Source organism: Alligator sinensis, unplaced genomic scaffold (genome assembly GCF_000455745.1).
Source record: "Alligator sinensis unplaced genomic scaffold, ASM45574v1 scaffold592_1, whole genome shotgun sequence".
Lineage (NCBI taxonomy): Eukaryota > Metazoa > Chordata > Crocodylia > Alligatoridae > Alligator > Alligator sinensis.
Genome location: NW_005842214.1, coordinates 834,911 through 853,311, shown reverse-complemented (window position 1 = coordinate 853,311; position 18,401 = coordinate 834,911). Strand labels below are relative to the sequence as shown.

The 18,401-nt window shown below is 54.3% G+C and overlaps 1 protein-coding gene across 11 annotated transcripts in view; it reads left to right on the top strand.

Annotated features, from left to right (window-relative positions):
- The window catches only part of DGKZ (diacylglycerol kinase zeta), an 88,855-nt gene extending 70,460 nt beyond the window's left edge, over positions 1 to 18,395 (top strand). For 9 of the 11 annotated variants that reach the window (XM_025207965.1, XM_025207967.1, XM_025207960.1 and 6 more), the window contains 15 exons: positions 82 to 155; positions 267 to 378; positions 936 to 1,135; positions 1,707 to 1,807; positions 2,124 to 2,203; positions 3,470 to 3,514; positions 3,805 to 3,874; positions 7,694 to 7,734; positions 10,097 to 10,287; positions 11,119 to 11,150; positions 12,707 to 12,750; positions 13,212 to 13,332; positions 14,067 to 14,103; positions 14,412 to 14,511; positions 17,745 to 18,395. In XM_025207965.1, the coding sequence (XP_025063750.1) occupies positions 82 to 155; positions 267 to 378; positions 936 to 1,135; positions 1,707 to 1,807; positions 2,124 to 2,203; positions 3,470 to 3,514; positions 3,805 to 3,874; positions 7,694 to 7,734; positions 10,097 to 10,287; positions 11,119 to 11,150; positions 12,707 to 12,750; positions 13,212 to 13,332; positions 14,067 to 14,103; positions 14,412 to 14,511; positions 17,745 to 17,861 (1,365 nt within the window). In that variant the 3' untranslated portion in view covers positions 17,862 to 18,395. Of the gene's footprint in view, positions 1 to 81; positions 156 to 266; positions 379 to 935; positions 1,136 to 1,706; positions 1,808 to 2,123; positions 2,204 to 3,469; positions 3,515 to 3,804; positions 3,875 to 7,693; positions 7,735 to 10,096; positions 10,288 to 11,118; positions 11,151 to 12,706; positions 12,751 to 13,211; positions 13,333 to 14,066; positions 14,104 to 14,411; positions 14,512 to 17,744 lie in introns of those variants that run through there. The other 2 variants (XM_014521444.2, XM_025207968.1) reach the window with 2 other exon arrangements.
- The last annotated feature ends 6 nt before the right edge of the window (positions 18,396 to 18,401 follow it).

Sequence of the window (18,401 nt, the reverse complement as noted above, 5' to 3'; positions counted from 1 at the left end):
GGCAGTAGGGAAGCCATTTGCCCAGGGAACATGAGCTGGGCTGGGCCCCTTGCCCACAGCAGCTTTATCTGCGCATTTCAGTGTGATGGAGCAGACCTGACATCCAAGATCCAGGACCTGAAACCACAGTGCCTCGTCTTTCTTAACATTCCAAGGTGATTAGCCCCTGCCCACAAGCAGTGGGCTCTATGCGCCCCCAGCCTGCCCCGTACCTTGGGTCCATTTTGGTTCTAGGTAGCACTCTGCCCCCCCTTGTCTCTCTGCAGGTACTGTGCAGGCACCATGCCCTGGGGCAACCCTGGGGAGCACCACGACTTTGAACCCCAGCGCCATGACGATGGCTGCATTGAGGTCATCGGCTTCACTATGACATCCCTGGTAAATCAGTTCAACCATGGTTAGCAGCCCAGGGAGCTATGGCCTCTGCCCCTACTCCCACTTGCTGAGAGAGAGGGCACAGCCCTCCCCCAGTCCCAGCAGTCCTATCGGCCACCCTCCAAACCCAGTTAGAGATTCTGCTTTGTTTGATTGTGGAGTCATCAGGACCTTCCTGCCTGTGGTTAGCCTGGCTTGGTGTGGTCTGGAGCCAGGGACACCTCTTCCAGGGATAGGAGTTTCGAAGTGCAGAACAGCAGAGCCACCCTCCAGAACAGACTCCCCAGCCTGCACCTGGGCCAGCGTGTCCAGTACTGGGACACAACAGCAGGCACTATCTGCCTTATTTTCTGGAGGTGTGTATGTTTCTGTTACCTCCTCCATCCTGCCTTCCCATCCACCTCGCTTAAAGGGGCCTCCCCAGAGCAGAGACAGCAAACTGGGCTCTGTTTTTTTCTAGTCTGTGAGATTCCTTCCCACCAGGGGCTGGGCCTGGACTCTGAAGTCTGGCCAGTAGCCCCATGGTCCCTGCTCTCCTCTCACCCTGGCTCTCTTTACAGGCTGCCTTGCAGGTGGGTAGACACGGGGAGCGGCTGTGCCAGTGCCGGCAGGTGTTGCTCACCACATCCAAGGCCATTCCCATGCAGGTGGATGGGGAGCCGTGCAAACTGGCACCCTCTTCTATCCACATCTCCCTGCGCAACCAGGCCAACATGGTACAGAAGACCAAGCGACGCAACTCCATGCCCCTCCTCAACGAGTACGTTTGCTTGGTGTAGGGCAGCCCAGGGACTCCAGTCCCAGGAATACCCCAGGTCCTTCACTGTACAAGGGTGATGCCCATTCAAGGGGCCTCATTTGCCTGTATCTTATGGGTGGCTTCTCCTGAGTCTTCCAACTTCAGTTGCTGACATTTGTTGAGGCTGGGTTGAGAGCAACCTCTGAAACTGGTGCCCAAGAGACTTGAGCAGGGAGCCTGGAAGGCAGCAGTAATCAGCTGCTGAAAATGCAGCCTTAACCATCAGACTTGCTGCTGGGACTGGGCACTAAGCTCCCCTCCGCAGCCAGTGCTCCTGCCCTGCCCCTACAGCACTACCTGCTGGCAGAGAAGCCCCACCCTATGTCTCCCCCAGCTTGCCATGCCAGTGCTCATGCCATGCTGCCTCCAGTGCTCCTTGCTGAAGAAGCAGTACATGAGACCTCCCCACTTCCTCACTAAGTTGTCTCCTGTTGGGGGATGCTGGACTGATGTCGCTAGGAGCTCTGCTGATAACAGTCTCCAGATTAATCTTTTTCTAACCTCCTTCCTCTTTCATCCTGCCCTCGTATAGCCAGCAGCCTGTGCCTGAGCGGCTGAGAATCCGGGTGAGCCGAATCAGTATGCATGACTATGAGGCACTTCACTACGACAAGGAGAAGCTCAAGGAAGCCTGTAAGTAGCCAGCTCAATAGCTGCAGGGTGCTGGGGCCTTACGGGAGTGTGCTACCCCAGGGGTCTTGGGAACAGCCACTGGAGCATCTGGCCTGCAGGGCTGCCCACAGGTCTGGTATATGGATGTCACATGGTCTGGAGGTGCATGCTGGGAGCTGTCATATCCTCATGCAGCTCTGCCCAACCCGATCTTGTACAGTTCTCAGTCTGTCTGCCCGCCTGAGGTTAGGACCAGAGTTGGTGGCATCAAGAACCCCCTGACTGGGCAGGACTGGCAGCCGACTGCTCCCTGAGGTGTCTTCACTTTGCCTTTCAGCGGTGCCCCTAGGCATCATTGTGGTTCCAGGAGACAGTGACCTTGAGATGTGTCGGACCCAAATCGAGAAGCTCCAGGAGGTGAGTCATGGAGTCTGGCCTTAGAAGTAGAGGGTGGGAGGGGGGAGGGGGGGTCAGGAAAGGGTTCTCATGACTCCCTGGTTATAGCCTCACACAGTTGGTCTGCATAGTATGAGGAAGATGCATCCCAAGCTAGGTGGACCAGTGATCCCATCCAGCCTGGCAGCTGCCATCAGCCTTGTTCTTTCCCCTTTTCTCATCCTGCACCCCTTGTTCTCTGGCCCTCCTACAGAGGGTTGGGCAGATGGAAACAGTAGACTTTCATTGTACACAATGGGGAGCCCTTTCTGTTCCCCCCTGCTTGCCATCAGCCCTAGGGATCTCTTCCCCCAGCACAGCCCGGAGCCCATGGATATGTGCTTCCCTCCCCACCCCTGCTCTCTTCTAGTGTTCACAGATTCTGGTCTGCTGTGCAACCTGGCTTCTACCTTCTCTTCTCCCTTGGAGGGTTGAAAGCTGGGCAGAGTGATACCTTAGAGACTAACTGGTTCAAAGAGTCATGAGCTTTCATAAGAGACAGCCTACTTTTTCAGATGCTTCATCACATAGCATCTGACAGAGTAGGTTGTTGCTTACAAAACTGCCTGTGAACCATTTGGAGGGACTCTGACCAGCCCTGAGTGGCTTAGGAAATCCTGCTGGGTCCCTGCACCCTGAGGGGTGGCTCCCACCATTTTCCCCTTCTTCTCCTTTGGGTCTGATATACCCTGCACTGTTCTGTTGGCAAAGCTTTGAGTGTGTCTGTGCTCACCGCCCCTCTGTGGCAGCAAAACCTTTCACCCCCTCCCATGCCAGCAGAGTGACACCACCTCCCCCAAGTGAAAGAAGGCTTCTGTCACCATCCAGCAGCCAGCAGAAGGCTCATGTAAACACTTTCATGCTTCTGTCAGCTGTAGCAGTCCCTTCAGCAGCTGATGCTTTCTCAGGCTGCATTGTGCTCTCTGCCAGCACAGCTGCTGCAGTGAAGCTACAGAGTTGTGAGAAGCACGTGGATGTGGATGTGCCTTGGTGGCCGGGCAGTGGCAGCTACTGCTGGGCAGAACCAGGTAAGTGTAGGTGAGGTCTCCATCTGAGGCAAGTCTTAACCAAGATCAGAGCTCAGCTCCCTGCTGAGGGGCCATAGCACGGGGCATGCACAGAGCAGAGTGGCTGTATGCTACAGCAGGGACTGGCTCCTTGTACAGGAGGGATGCAGCCAAGACCCCAGTGGGACTGCAGGGAGGCAGCCAAGTGAACCTGGTAACCCAGCACCTTGCCTTTCCACAGGATTTCCCTTCATGCCCCTCTGCTTTACAGCGCCTGCTGCTCCAGGTGTGTATCTCCTGCTGCCCTGTCCCCCCCTCCTGCATGTCGGTCATGTACAGTGTCCGTTTTGTTGTGACCTCTCACTCTTGATTTTGTTATGTTTGTGTCTGGCTCGACCCCATGGCTGTGTGCTCTTCCCCATGTCCTTCACCTTTACTATGCCATGCCAGTTTGCAAAGTGCTTCTGTCAAGGGGGCCTCCAAACTTTGAGCCTCTGAGCCTGTCTGAGCCCTCCAAAAAGCTGGGGGACCTGGAAGGTGGCGGAGTGGGGAGATGTGACTCTTCTCTTTACGCAGGAAGGGGATGGGGCCAAACCAAAGGCACTGTCATCCCAGAAGCTGTCGCCCAAGTGGTGTTTTCTGGATGGTGAGTATCCTTCCTGTGGAGGACGTTGGCTCCCCCCCACCCCTGGCAGGGGGTTGGGGGCAAAGGAGCACTGAGCCACTCTGACACATGCCAGGCAGGAGTCCCAAGCCTTTAGTACCCCCTTGGCAGATCATTTCCCTTGGCTTGGGTCATGCTGCAGCAGCATTCCCACGGTAGTGGTGCTGTCTGCTTGGCACAGGTAGGAGATTGTCTGAGACTTATTTTTTTGCCCTGAGCTGTGAGGAACATGCCCCTTCCTCTCAGTCCCAGAGCAAGATCCATGCGAGTGTGTATCTCTGCCCACGGCACCCACCCATGGGAGGGGGAGCTGGGTTGGGGTGCATGGAGGAGGTGCTTCAGGATCAGGCTGAGAAGCTGTGCCTGGGACTGGCAAGCAGGGGGCTCCCTCACTCTGTAAACTCCTTTGCCTTAAAGCATGAAAGACCTTCCTGTGCCCATCCACAGGGGTGCTGCTGCTGGTTCAGAATCTGTGCCTGCTGGTGTGACAGGTTGTTTGCTTCCCTCTTCATAGAAGCAGCTTCCTCCTTCCCCAGTCAGAAGTAAGCATCACCATTCCTCCATCTACAGGGAAGGACTACCCATGGGACTTCTTCTTTATTGTTTCCAAGGGAAGCTTCCTGACATCGGATAGCCCTGCTCAGTAGTGTAACAGCCCAAGGCATGGAGCTGAGGGCACCTTGCCCTCTTGTCCCCCATTACCACCCTCACACCCTACAGTGGCTCTGAGCTTTAGTGGCTGCTTACTATGTCAGCAGGGAAAAAAGGAGGCAACATCTCCCCCTGCAGCAGCAAATCTGTGGTCACTGCTGATAATGCCATGTGCCACCACTGCCCAGGACAGTTATGCCTCTGACAGTGCTCTGCCTTTAACGGAGCGTGTGAGCAAAGCTAGCTCTGTACAAATCCTCTGTGACGATGAGGAGCAAAGAACTAAACTAGGAGCTCAGCTCTGGGAAAGCAAGCAAGTCCAGGTGAGCCAGAAGGGCAGGGGCAAAGGAAGGCAAAAACTGGGAGCTGGTCCTCGCTCCTCCAAACTGGAGGCATGGCAGGCAGTAGTGATGAAGGTTTAGTTGTGTGGGAGCTGCTGTAGTGGCATCCTTCTCCCCCAGGAGGGGCTGTAGAGAACAGTGTTCCCATTGCAGTGAGAGATGCCTTTGTACCTTTAATTCAATTATGGGCTGCACACTGGAGAGCGCCTGTTGGGCTCAGCCTCTGACTCAGCCGGCTGGGTTTGTTGGAGTCCCTGAGTGCTTGGCTTTTGCGGGGCAGCAGGGACTTGTTTACAAACACGGCTTTGTTTCAGCTCCTTTCTCAGCCCCTTCTCCCCTTTCCACCCCAGGGGTTGTTACTTTGTTCCCAAAGCTCCAGGCTGTGCCTTTGCTTTTATTGGCATATTTTTTGGTGTCTTTTTTTTTCCCTTCAGTTTGAGCAGTTCCCTGGGTCTCCCCCACAGGCCAGGACAATAGGAGCTTTTGTGCCCTTGTAATGGTGCTGGAGTGAGTTCCCAAACAGAGAGAGAAGCTCACACAGGGGCACCCAGCAGGGCCTGTCTCGCTCAACTGAGCCTCAACGCCAGCAGCCCAGCAGCCAGCACCAAGAGCTCCCTGGGCTCCAGTGGCACAGTGCAGGGAGCCTGACTGCAGATAGACCGGCTGCTTAGGGAGATGCCTGAGGGTGAGCAGGGCAGTGACAGGCCATGGCCCAGATCCTGTGGGGGAGGAAGGGGACTCACCCTATCAAAGGGAGCAGTGGGAGCAGATCTGCCACCCATCTCAGGTGTGCAAACAACTCCCCAGAACTTGGCCACTGAACGAGGAGCTGAGAAGAGTGGGCCTTGCTGCAAGCCTCCTCTCTTGAGAGCCATGGCATCTCCCTGGGCTGTGGAGGGTTGGAGGGAAGGGGAAAGACACCCCACCGCGTGTGCTGCTCCCAGGGTCCCAGCTCCCAGGTACTGCAGCTGTGGATTATTTCCCTTCCTTTTGCCGGTTTCCCAGCAGCAGGTTTCAAGCTGAGGAAAATGTGTCAGGAAAGAGAGTGGAGCTGCATTCAAGGGCAACGCAGGCTCATTAAAGTGGCTGAATTACAGGCCTTCGTCAGCAGCTCCATGGCTGTAAATCTCTTGCCGGGACAGGATAAACGGGGCTCTTTCACTCCTCTAATCTGCTCTGGCTTGTGTCACAGACACCCCTCCCCCCACCCCCTGTTCCTAGAGAGAATTCCCTGGTCCCTTTAGGGCCCAGCCATAGCAACCCCTTGGGGGAGCACAGAGCACATGCCCACTGTGCACTGGGGCTGTCTGCCCCTGGCTTGTTCCCCACCCACATTTGCTCAGCACTGAGAGGTGTCCCAGAGGTCCTCCATCCTCTCTGCTTCCCCTCTTCTCTCCTGAGTTACTGATTGTGACATGGCCTTGAGCTGTCAGCATTGCACACTCACAGGGCACTTCCCAAACACTCCCTCGAGGAACCCCCCAACACCTTCCACCCTTCTCACCCCAGAGTATCAATACATAGGTGGGGCCCTTCTGCCACGCCAGCTGGCTCTGGGGGAGGCTGAGAAACAGGTGTTGCAGGAAGGAGGCAGGCAAGCCTTAGGACCTGCTTTGGTACGGTTCTCAGCTGCTGCTGGGAGGATATATGTTGCGGGAAGGCTCTAAGCTGTCCTACCATCCTTGGGAACGGGCCAGCATCTCACCCATGTGCCACTGGGAGACGTGCTCTGTCACGATGTGTTACGGCGACTCTCAGTCAGCAGTGCCAATGTACAGCAGCACTGTGTCAATGATGGCAGTGTGTGGAAGAGCCCAACCTCCACATCTTGGCTTCTCCCTGACCCCGCTTAAGTTACCCTTTATTTTGTAGCAGTAGAGTAAATTCTGGCAGCGTGGGGCTGCCATCCCAAAAACTTGGTGGGAGGTGACAGTATCACTGTCAGGGTGTGGCACCAAAATCCTGAGACCCTGCAGGCAGGCCTGAGGGCCTGGGAATCCCTGGTGCAGCAGAGTGGCAGGCCCTGGGCCTTAGGGTGCTAGTCTGCCATGTTCGGCCGTATCTGCCAGCAGCCATCAAGGCAGCATGCTAAAAGGAAGCACTAGTTGCTCTGTCAAGTGGGAGCATGGCATGCTGGGGTCTGTAGGCCCAAGGGCTGCACCTCAGTAAAGAGAATGGACATGTCGTTGGCACCGCTTGTGGAACTCAAATTGGGCTGCTCCTGGCCAGGAGTTAGAATGAGAGAAAAGTCCAGCTGGAAGGGACCTCATGAGGGCATCTCTTCCAACCCCCTGCCTGAAGCAGGATTATCCCTGTCTAAACCATCTCCAATCAAGTCTAATTTGCTCCTAGAAATGGTTGAGGGGGAAGGAGATTCCACAACCACTATGGGTAGCATGTCCCAATACTTAAGCACCCTCATAGTGAGACGGTTCTTCCTAATCTCCAACCTAAATTTCCCATGCTACAACTTAATTGATCATTGATTTTTGTCCTGTCCCTTGTATCCACAGAGAATAATCTATCTCCATCCTTCATATAACCACCCTTTGGGCATATGAAGATTTACAAATCCTTCCTCTGTTTTCTCCACACTAAGTAATCCTAGTTCATTCAACCTTTCCTCATAGTTAATTGTTTCCACTGCTGTGCTGTGGGTGAAGAATAAGTGGGAGGGTGGGACACAGCATGGTGGGATAGTCCCAGGCTGCTCTGTGGCAGAATTTAGTGATCATGGCCAGTCCTATTTCTATGTCCCTTACCAGTTTCCAGGGACAGGGCTCTCTCAGTGTCTCCCTCTCTCTTGCAGCAACTACGGCTGATCGGTTTTACAGGATAGACCGTGCACAGGTGAGTTTAGCCTTGTTCACAAAGGACCCCAAGGACAGGGGCTGTCTAAGAAAAGGGCATTATTTGAGTGCTGGCATGCAACTAGACATAGCATATACATGTACATGCATCACGCCTGCTTCATAGTTTGCTTTGTACCTCTATTGCCCAAAGCCTGGGATTGCATCACAGAACAGTCTTTTGGTAAAGTGGGTTTTCCCTGGAAGAAGGTGTCCTGTTCCCTGTAGGAAGGCCCTCTTGGGACCAGGTGGGAATTGGATGCTTCACCTTCCCCTGCTTGAACCTCAACCCCTAATCAATTAATGGAAAAATACTAAGAAGGGAAAAACATATAAGGATCTGGACCACAATGGCCCTTGGGAGCTATAGGCAGTGTTGGGAGAGTAGGGTGAGGTCTTGCCATGCTCAATTGAGCTGTGTTTGGCAGAGTGAGTTGGGTGGAGCAGTGTAGTGCAGAGTGGGGCTTCCAGCTGATCTCTGGAGCTGTGACCAAAGGCGATGAACACATCTGGCCTGTGCATTTCTTGCGTTCTTGGACAATTGCTATGAAGTCAGTCCCAGGCTAAAATGAAGTCACCCCAAGGCTTACTCTTAACCCATAAATCAGTGATTCTCAGCCAGGGTGCTGCAGCACCAAAAAGGTGCTTTCAAAGATGCTGTGGGGTGCCACGCAATGTTAGCACTGTTAGGTGTGCAAACAGGATTCAAGATAAACCCAGAGATTTCAAATAGGCATCCATAGTGTTAAAAGCATGCTGACCTTTTTGTGGCCTTTCTGAGCTCTCTGCAACAGGAAAATTGCTGTATTATTTTTCCATAGTAAAAAAATGAGTGAAAACTAAAAGCTGGCATTTTCGAAGGAGGGCCTTGAGCCTGTCAAGGGGTGCCTAAAGTCTAAAAAGGTTGTGAACCACTGCCACAGAAGCAGAAGTGCCCAAGGGGCTTCTCCATAGCCCAAAGGAGTCAGAGCTCCAAGCATTTGGCACACACCTTTACCAAAACGGGCCCCTTCCCTCAGTCAGGTGCACCTTTACCCTAGCAGCATCATTGGAGAGGTCCCTAGAGGGAGATGTGCCTGGGTTCTGGGTCCTTCCTTAATGCTGCTGGACTGATGTAAAGGAGGTGGGACATAGCCTGAATGAAACAGGAGTTTACAAGAAAATAAAGATTTAAAAAAGGCTAGAATAGCTGTAGTGGCTGGGTGTTCAAAGGTCTCATGACTAGAGCAGGAGGAGTTTAGTCCCTCTATGTGGTTCTGGCAAGACCTCACCTGAGGTCATCTCTGGGTCTCCCAATCCCAGGGACCTCAGTGCCCTGAACCAGTTCCCTCCTGTGCAGTTCTAGGGGACCAATATTTGTCACATGCCATTCAACTTTGAGCCCCAGGTAAGAGGAAAAGGAATGGAGTGAGTTCAGGGAAGTGAACCAGTGCCTGTGGGGAAAAACTAGGAGCTGACTCTATCTGGCATGGCTCAGTGACAGGTATTCATTGGGCATGGGGAATAAACCCCCTGGGGGTTGTAGGGTAAACCAGAGGTTCCCAGTCCCCGGGCCATGGCCCAGTACTGGGCCACAAAGGGTTGGCTCCCAGTCCACAGGAGGGTTGGCTGCTGGACAGGAAGTCCAGAAGTGACCAGCATACTGCATAACGGCAACTAACCCTTTCTTATACTGAGTATAAAAAAGGGTTGGCTGCTGCTCTGCAGTATGCCAGTCACTTCTGGACTGCAGTTTGCTGATCCTCAGTTTGCCAGTCCACAGACTGGTCCACAGTCAATTCCAGTCCATGGTCGCTTCTGGTCCGCAGCTAGCCAGTCTGTGATCTAAAAAGGTTGGGAACCCCTGGGGTAAACCCTCAAGGGTGCAAGCATGTTTTGCAAGGTGCTGCCACTGAGGAACAGGAGGCAGGATTTGAAGGAGTCCTGTGGCAGGGCTGTAGGCCTGTGGAAGTGTTCTTGGGAAAGGGGTAGGACTTGAGTCTGGACGTAGCCCTGAGATAGAGGCCATTGAGAGCAATCTTACCCCACCCCTGGATGGGAATTGACTGGATGAGGCCAGGGGATGCTTTTTCCTCACCAAAGCTCCACACATGCACAGCAAACCTGCACTTCACCTAGTCTGGGCTGCTGTGACCATGGTACAAAGGCTGCTATGTGGCAAGCTAGGCCCATCCTTGCCCTATTGCCATGGAAGCTTCCCGCTGTGCCAAGCTCCTGTTTCAGCTCCACTCTCATGCCAAGCCCACTGATGCACAGTGGGCTGTTGCCTACCCCCCAGGGGGGAATTGTTTTCCTGGGAGTTGAGGGGACTGGCCTGTGGGACATTGCTTCCCTCTCTGAAGGAACCAATTTGTACCTTCCAGGAGCACCTCAACTACGTGACGGAGATCTCTCAGGACGAACTGTTTGTGCTGGACCCGGAGCTGGTGATCACTCAAACTGTGGGCACCTCTCCTGCCATGCCTGACCTGGTCGACACATCATCCACACCCACAGGGCACCATTTTGCTTTCCCTTCTTCCTCATCCTCTCCACCCTCTTCACCTGCCCCCAGGTGAGACTGCCTGTTCCAGTCTGGGAGGGTAGTCTAGCCATGTTGAGACAGGGGCTGGGTGGGGAGGTGAGCTGGGGGTTGAGGTGGTCCTGGCACTGGGTTTGCAAATCTGAGTTGAAGTAAGATGGGTTGTGTGAAACAAGTGGGAATTCTCTGTATTTTGTTTCCGAAAGGTGGCGGGGTTGAAGGACCAACAGCCTTCATTTTCCTCCTCTCCTCACACATCCCACTCTGAGCCAGTGCAAATGTAGGGCAGTGGGGCTAAACAGGGTGTCACCCTCATGGCTGTAGTTCATCCTTATCAAGCCAGGGTTGGCTCGGGCTCCAGAACTTGTTCTCCATGACTGATTCATATGGCAAGGGGAAGGTATGTCTCAGGGTAGAAGATAAATCTCAGATCATGAGGCATAGGTACAGGGTTGGTTTTTTGTTGGGGGGTGTTGAAAAGGCATAGGTACAGGTAAGTGAGTGTGTGAGGGAGTTGGGAAGGAAAGAAACCAAGTGAAAAAGATCACGGCAGAGAACAGAAAGACTCCGAGTCAGGAAAGGGACAGGTAGAATTGCCTGAAGTTCATTTCTTCAGTTGGTCCCTCCTCCCATCCTGTCACCTCTGGCAGAGCTGCAGCAAACCTCACGCAGCCAGCTGCTGGACAGGGTTTGGATTTAGGGGCCTTCCCAGTTACTCTGGTCTTGGTTTCTCCTAGCAAGAGAGGTTGCTGGGGTGGAAGCTGTGGCTGAGGGTAACACGGTGGGGTGGGGTGAGGAGGGAGTTTGCTTTGCTGTAGAGCACTGCCAGTTTGACAGTATTGATTTGCCTTTCTTGTCTTCCAGCTCAGAAGCAGGGGTTGGCCCCACACACAAAGGTGAGTCCTTCAACCCTGCCCTAGCAAGGTTCCCATGCTGCCATGGCCATGTCTCAAGTACTGTAGGTCCTCAGCCTGATTCTTTTCTTCCCCATAAACTAAACACAACAGGTGTCCTGAGAGACAGCCATAAATAAGGGAAATGGTTACCATTCATTGAGCCTGGCCCCTGCAGGCAGTACATTGTACTGTCCCTGAAGGGGTCCTGACCCAATCCTGAACCCGCAGGCTCTGCAAGCAACACAGAGCCCGTGTCTGGAGGGTCGGGGACTGTGTGGTGTACTGCCCTGCAGAAGGAACAGAGCTCATTCCCTCCACCCGTGGTGCAGCAGGAGTGCAGAGTGCTTAAGCAAGCCCAGGACAGGATGATCCCCTGAGGGGAGCAGCCAGAAAGACTGGCTGGAGAGATCCCATAGCCATTTGCCTGAGCCATAGAGCTGCCTAAAAGAGCTGCTTTTCCCCAGCTCTCCTGTGAAATGTAGAGATCGCAGCTGGAGAGGGCAGGAAATGACATGGTGGCAGAGTTAATCTCCCACCTGCAGAGCTCCCGCCTCTGGCTGGGTTGCTGGGGGTCGGGTTTGTCTCTGCCAGGCACTAGCAGGGACTCGGGAGGTGGGAGCATGGGGTCAGGGGCCTCCCTCAGCTGAGCAAATGGAAAGAGTTTCCTGGAGCTTGAACAGAGCCCAGTGCCTGGAAGTGTGAGTGAGTCACTGGTGAGAGTCATCCAGGCTGCTGGCTGCATCCCTGGGTACCTGCCCTCTTTCCCCCTCTGCATCAGGAGTTATGTTTCCCCAGGGCCTGAAAACATTCCTTCTTGCCTGGCCAAAGCTGGTGTCTGGCCATGCCTGTAGGAAAGTGAGGGTTTCTCCCTTTCCCATTTGTTCCCTTCCATCCCTGTGGATTCTCCCCCTCTCTTTTCTTCTTCTCTTCCCTGCCTGCCATAGCAGAGCCAGCACTGAAAAGCCGAGCCCCTCACCAGGCACTCTGTTCCAAGCAGAACCTGCCTGATACGCACTCCAGGGCTGCCCTGCCAGTAGCCCCCTGAGCGGGTCAGGTTTAGAGACTGTCAGTGAGAAGGTCCACTGCTGTTCCCTCCCCACCCCCACACAGCTTTCAGCCTCTTACTGACTCCTTAGGAAGTGACCAGCCCTCTGCAATGCTGGAGTAACCTGCTCCATGCTCCCCTGATTGAACCAGCAGTGAGGCTCCTGCCAACCCCAACACTGGGACAGCCCCAGGAGAACATGCTCCTGCCAGCCCCAGCACTGGGATAGCTCCAGGAGAGCATGTTTGATATCAGCCCTGCAAACCCTGGGCCCTGCACCACGTCTGTATGCCACAGAAGCTGCCTCCAAGCCCCAGTCTGTACTAGTGAGGGGCTGAAATGAAAGGAAGCTCTCTTGGGCAGAAAGGGAGATTTCCAGCTGTGTCTCCCCAGTGCTTCTATTTGCTCCAGTGCAGCCTGTATGGCACCTGTTGCCAGTCTCCCCACACAAACAGACACTGCCTACCCCTGCTTGGTTTCTATCTTCTTGTTTACTGTTTCCTCTTTGCAGACAACCCTTTGATAGAAGCTGCCAAGAGTGGTGACTTCAGCAAGGTAAGATCTGCCCTGTGCTAGGAAGCCAGCCATAAGAGCTGGAGGTGTGGCATCTTGGCCCAGAGCAGCCCTCCCCAACCCCTCCAGCTGGCTAGGACCCCAGCATAGTGTGAACTTCCCTTCTGAGGCACCTGAGTGGTGCCTGTCAGCCAGGCTCCCTAATCACCCTGCCAGTCCCAGCTATGACAGCATGGTACACGTGCAGTACCAGGGGAAATGATCCAACAAGGAAGCTTGCTTTGGGATGGGTGGAACATGTGGCATTAGATGAAGGCAGCTGTAGCTTGTGGCTGAGCTGGAGACCAGTTCAGTTTCTCACCCAGGTAGAACATCTGAGTAACTTGGTAGCTTTGCACTGGTGAAGGCCAGCCCTGCCAGGTAAAGCAGGGTGCCTTGGTGGCAAGAAGTTAGGGGAGCCCTAAGAAAGAAAACTAATCCAAAACCATCTTGTGGTCCTGTAGTTCCAGGAGTTGCACAGGGCTGGAGGAGACCTGATGGTGCGAGACTCTTCTGGTCAGACAGTCCTGCACCTTGCTGTCAAGTCAGGGAGCAAGGACATTGTCAAGTACATCATTGAGAATGGTGAGTCAGTCCCAGATGGCTGCCCTGCTGCTAGAGCAGCTCAGTAGAGGGGACGCAGTTTGCTGGACTGGCATAGAAAAGGTTGGAGTCTGGATCCTCCAAGCCTCCCTTTACTCTTTGCTCCTAGCTGTCATGTGCAGGGTCCTTACTCTCTCTTGCTGGGTCTGTTGCACTCTTTCTCTTCCCTGCACCATGTTATCTCCTTACTTGGGTTTCCTCTATTAAACATAAGGCCAGGCTCAGCCTCAGTTAGACTCATGTGTTGCTGCCCTTGGCTTCATGGAGACTACATGAAGAAATTGAGGACAGGATCTGGCCTGCTGTGTTTGGTGCGTTTCTGAGGAAAGAAGGAAATCAGCCCCTTTCCCCAGGTTCTCCTGGTATCTGCGCAGCTCTAGAAAGTGTATCTGTTAGTGCCAACAGGGAGAGCACAGGTTTTGGGGTTTTTGGTGGTCTCACCAAAATGAAAGATGTTTTTCTTCAATGTTTTTCTCTGTTGGGTCCCAGAAATAACTCCCCTTTCCAGATTTCAGTGGTTTGGTCAGGATCCCAGTGGCTAATGCCTCAGGTATCATCACATTGCTAAGTTGCTTTGGGACGCTGCCAGGTATCAGTAGAGAGCCCTGAAGTGGTACGTGGGGGCGGGGGCAAGGGGAGGAGCTGCACTTTGTATTACTGGGGCATGTGTCCACCAGGCTGGCCTAATTGCCTTGCATTGGTCCTTCTCCCTCCAGCTCCTTCAGAGATCCTTGATGCAACAGAAGAAAAGAAGTAAGTTGCTGCCTGGTCTATAGCGTTTGTTGCCCAGACCTTCTGTTTGGTTTCCAGTATGCTGGACCCTTCCTGGACCTAGCTGACACTTCTGTACCAGGCTTGGGCTGAATCATTCCAGACACTGGGTTCTCTACCAGCCCAGGGGCGGGAACAGAGCTCACAAGAGAAGCAGCATGACCCATTGTGAATCCCTTTCCTATTCCTGACCCAAGTCCTGGGTCCCATTCTGCTGACCCTAGGCATATTGCTTGACATCCTTTGCTGCTTCTGGGCTCTGACTCCTTTCTTGTGTCATTTCTTCCCAGCAGTGAGACCAGTTTGCATCAGGCTGCTGCCCTGCGCCAGCGTACTATTTGCCACTACATTGTGGAGGCTGGGGCTTCACTCATGAAAACAGACCTGCAAGTAAGTGCAGATGGGCTGACAGTGGGGACGGGAATGAATGAGGGTTTACTGGGGTGCTGGAGGAGGGTTGGGACAGGGTCTCACAAGGTGTTAGCAGATGGGGTCAGCAGAAGAGCATGAGAGGAATGTGAGCACATTTTCTGGGGCCCAGCCAAGTGAGGCACCTATCGGCTTCTCACTGGATAAGCTTTGGGGGCTTCCCCAGTGGTTTAGATGATCTCTCCTTGCCCTGCTCACCCACTCAGCAACAGAACCCTGTGGCTGTGCGGGGGTTAAACGTGTCTCCTCCTCACTCTTCCCTGCTGCCTGTGTTGTTTTTCTAAATTAGTGGCTGAGGGGCTGGAATGTCTCATTTCCCCCTTCCCACTCTCCGAGGTCATTGCAAGGACAGTCTCACCAGAGAGTGCCCCTCCCTGCTACAGATGGCTCTCCCAAATGGGAACCAGGGGCTGGGGAGGGGAGGGAGATCTGCAGGAAGGCAAGGAGCACTTTTAGAATAGCTGGGTCTACAGAGAGCAGCAAATGGGCATCAAACAGCTCAGGCTCAGTCAGTGCTGTGAGGAATTAATTCAGCCTGATCTTGGGGACTGTGAGGTTGGTGGTGTGGCAGTTGGCGCAGTTTGTGCCAGGGCCAGATGAGTTGTAGCAAAGGTGGGGAGGTTGTTTCGAGAGAACTTTCCAGGGATGTTGGCCTGTGGTAGAGGGCATGCAGTCATGTCTCCGAGTCAGAGGTTCCCTTGAGCTGGGGGAAGACAGAGGGGATATGGTGGCAGCTCTGTGCTGGGTGTTCTCAGGAGTTGGTACATAGCCAAGAAACTGCAGTCATATCTTGGTGGTTCCCAGGGGCTGGGATATAGCAGGGCAGCACACCTGGGGAGTCAAGCTTGCTGGCCTACAAATGCTTTGGAAAGTTTCAGACAATAAAACACCTCCTTGGCAGCTTTGCCAGCTGCCAGGGAGATGTTTTACAAATAATTCCTGGCAAGGGCTCAATGCTTCTAACTTCTAGCCTTGTGATGCTCCCAGAGCAAGAATGGCTTTGCCTTCAGGGCATGGCCCTAGGAAGAGAGGAGGAGTGCTCAGGTGAGGGAGCTGGTGGAGGAGGACTTGGTCCAGGTCACAGCACAGGCGGTCTTGGCACCAAGTGTGGAATCCTCTGCTTCCGCCCTTTGTTCTGGGAGGTGAATGGGCCCCACTGCCGGCAGTGCCAAAGGGAGTGAGTGGCTGCCTGGCTGCAGGGGGTGGGGAGCGGAGCTTGTGTGTATCTATATACCAGTGCATCTGGAGTTGAGCTTGTCTAAGGGCCCATCTGCACTGCAGGGCTGACCCCCTGTTGCAGCTTCCTGGTACGGGGACCATATGTCAGCCCCGATGCTATAATCCAGGTGGGCAGCGAGTTCAAACTACTGTTTGGTCCTGTACAGTGCCAGCAGAGCAAACTGAGTGAGAATTGGGTTGGGCTTTTATCATATTACAGTCTCCAGACTTGCTGGGCAGAGGGGCTCTCGCAGCTCCAGTTTCAGGCTGCGCCTCTGCTGGCTTAGGCAGACGGTGCTGTATCAGGGCTTCTGCAGGCAGACAGGAAAGGGGCTTGTGTCTACCTTGTTGCTCAGCAAGCACAGATTTCTCAGAGGCCAAGGGGAAGCCCCCAGCAGAGCCCTGGGACAGCAAAGCATAATGTGCCAGCTTATACCCGGCACTGTGTGTATCTGGGTGCATGCGTGTGTGTGTGCATGCATGCCATGTCTATCTGCCTGTGTGCCCCTGCATTCCTGAGCACATGGGGGCTTGTTTTTTTGTTTTCAGCTCTATCTGCCCTTAGGGGAGAGCCCCTGAGTGTCCAGGCCTAGTGAACCCAAGTGAAATCTAAATGGGGGCTGTCGTGTCCAGGAGCCTCGGGATCCCCTCCCTTCCTCATTGCAGCTGCCCTGCTAAGCTCTGAGGGCTAAGGCGGGTGCAATGCACTGCTTTTTAGGAGTTTGTTTTCAGAGGATGGGGCAGAGCGCCAGCTCTCCTTGGCCTTCCTCAGCAGAGGGTTTGTTCAGCATGACAGAGCCGGGGCACTGAGTGAGCAGGAGCAAGGAGAAGGGGGGAAGGGAGGAGTGTGGAGACGGAGCTGAAAGCTGTTAACAGATTTGCTTTTTATGGAGTGCGGGAGTTCATTAGTGGACACAGTCCAGATGGCTGCAATAAGCTGGTGAAATGTGAGCCTCCTCAGGGAGCAGGAGCATTGGTAAGACTGAGACTAAGAGCAGGGGGGGAGGGCGGTGTTGGTATTTCAGGGCACTCCCCAGACATACCCCTCACTCCTCCCCCCTCCCTTGGACTCTCTTCCCCCCTCCCTCCTGCCTGCCTTCCACTGAGCTGAAGAAGAAGCAGGTCAGAGAGTCAAACCCTTTGTCTTTCTGTGCAGGGAGTGGGAAGACGAATGGGTACCAGCCAGGCTCTGTCCTAGGCAAACCAGCTCTACTGGAACTTGCCCGCCAATAGCTTAGGCCAATCTAAGGAACCTTTCAGGCAGGCAGCTCTTCCACCCAGCTGTGCTTCTCCCTCCCCCTGTGGCAGACCTGCTCACCACATTACACTCCCTGCACTGTGCCCCACAGGGAGCCTCACCCAGGCTGTAACCAAACCTCCATCCGCCCCTGTTTGGCTCTGGGCTCTGCACATTTCCACTGGCTGAAGGTGCACTGTTGCTAGGCTGTATACCATATTACCATAAAGAGGGAGTCATTGGGTTCACTGGGTTAGTAGGACAGGGACCCAAGTGTCTTGGATGAGGAAAGGCCAGAAGAAAGCAGCATAGCAATACTGGTGCAGACCTTGGTCAAAGAGACTGTTCTGAGAGGAGTATGTGAACTGAGCCCTCTGCCAGGCAGGCTGCCCTCACCCAAGGAGTAACAGCAGCTCTCAAGCCAGTGACCTGGCTAACATGGAAAAGAGGTGGGGGGGGGTTTGAGGGTGGCAGTTGCCATCTCAGGACCTCTAGAGCTCAGATCATGAGCTGATACTGCTTGCCCTAAGGCATCAGGACCCCCCAGCTGAAGGCTGCCAGGCTCTCTGTCTGTGTTTGGGTACTGAGGGGAGCCAGTAACACACTTAGGGGTTGGTTGTCCTGGGGGTGCAGGCAGGAGGGAGTGGTCGCCTCTGTCACCCAGAGGAGGTCTCTGACGTGAGGTCTGTTTTTTTTCCTTTTGCTCCCCCTTCTTCCTTCTCTCTCCCTTACTGCACAGGGAGACACCCCCAAGCACAGGGCCGAGAAAGCCAATGATCCTGACCTGGCTGCCTACCTTGAAAACCGACAGCACTACCAGATGATCCAGCGGGAGGATCAGGAGACAGCTGTGTAGTGCTCAGCGTGCCTTAACCTATGCCTCTGCCAGTGTGGGCAGGGCAGGAAGATGACTGTGGAGCTGCGGGCCCAGCCTAGCCCTTCCCGAGTCTCAGCTCAGTCCCAGGAAGAAGAGGCAGCGGCTGTGTCCCAGACCTGGCTGGGACTGTATTTATTTGTGTGGTGGGTGTTTGGGACTTAGAGCCCAGGTGCCCCCTCGCCTACCACATTCCCCGCACTAGAGACAGACTTTGCTCCAGCAGCTGTCTTGCCCCTGCTTCCCACAGGAGCCATTGTGCTGCCCCTGCAGGTGAGAGGCAGCTACATCCCCTCCGCAGTCCTTCAGGGGTATTTGCAGTTTGGCATCCAGCTCCTTGCCACGTCATAGCACCACATATTGCCTGTCCACTGGAGCTATCATTCAAACCATGCCTGCCCCCTACTGGTTCCAGGAGCCTGCCACCAGAATCTGCAGGCGGTTACCTGAGACCTGCTCTGCCTGTTGCCCCCATCTCTGCTGGCCAGGCAAAAGGATTTCCAGAAGCTCTTGTGAGTCTGG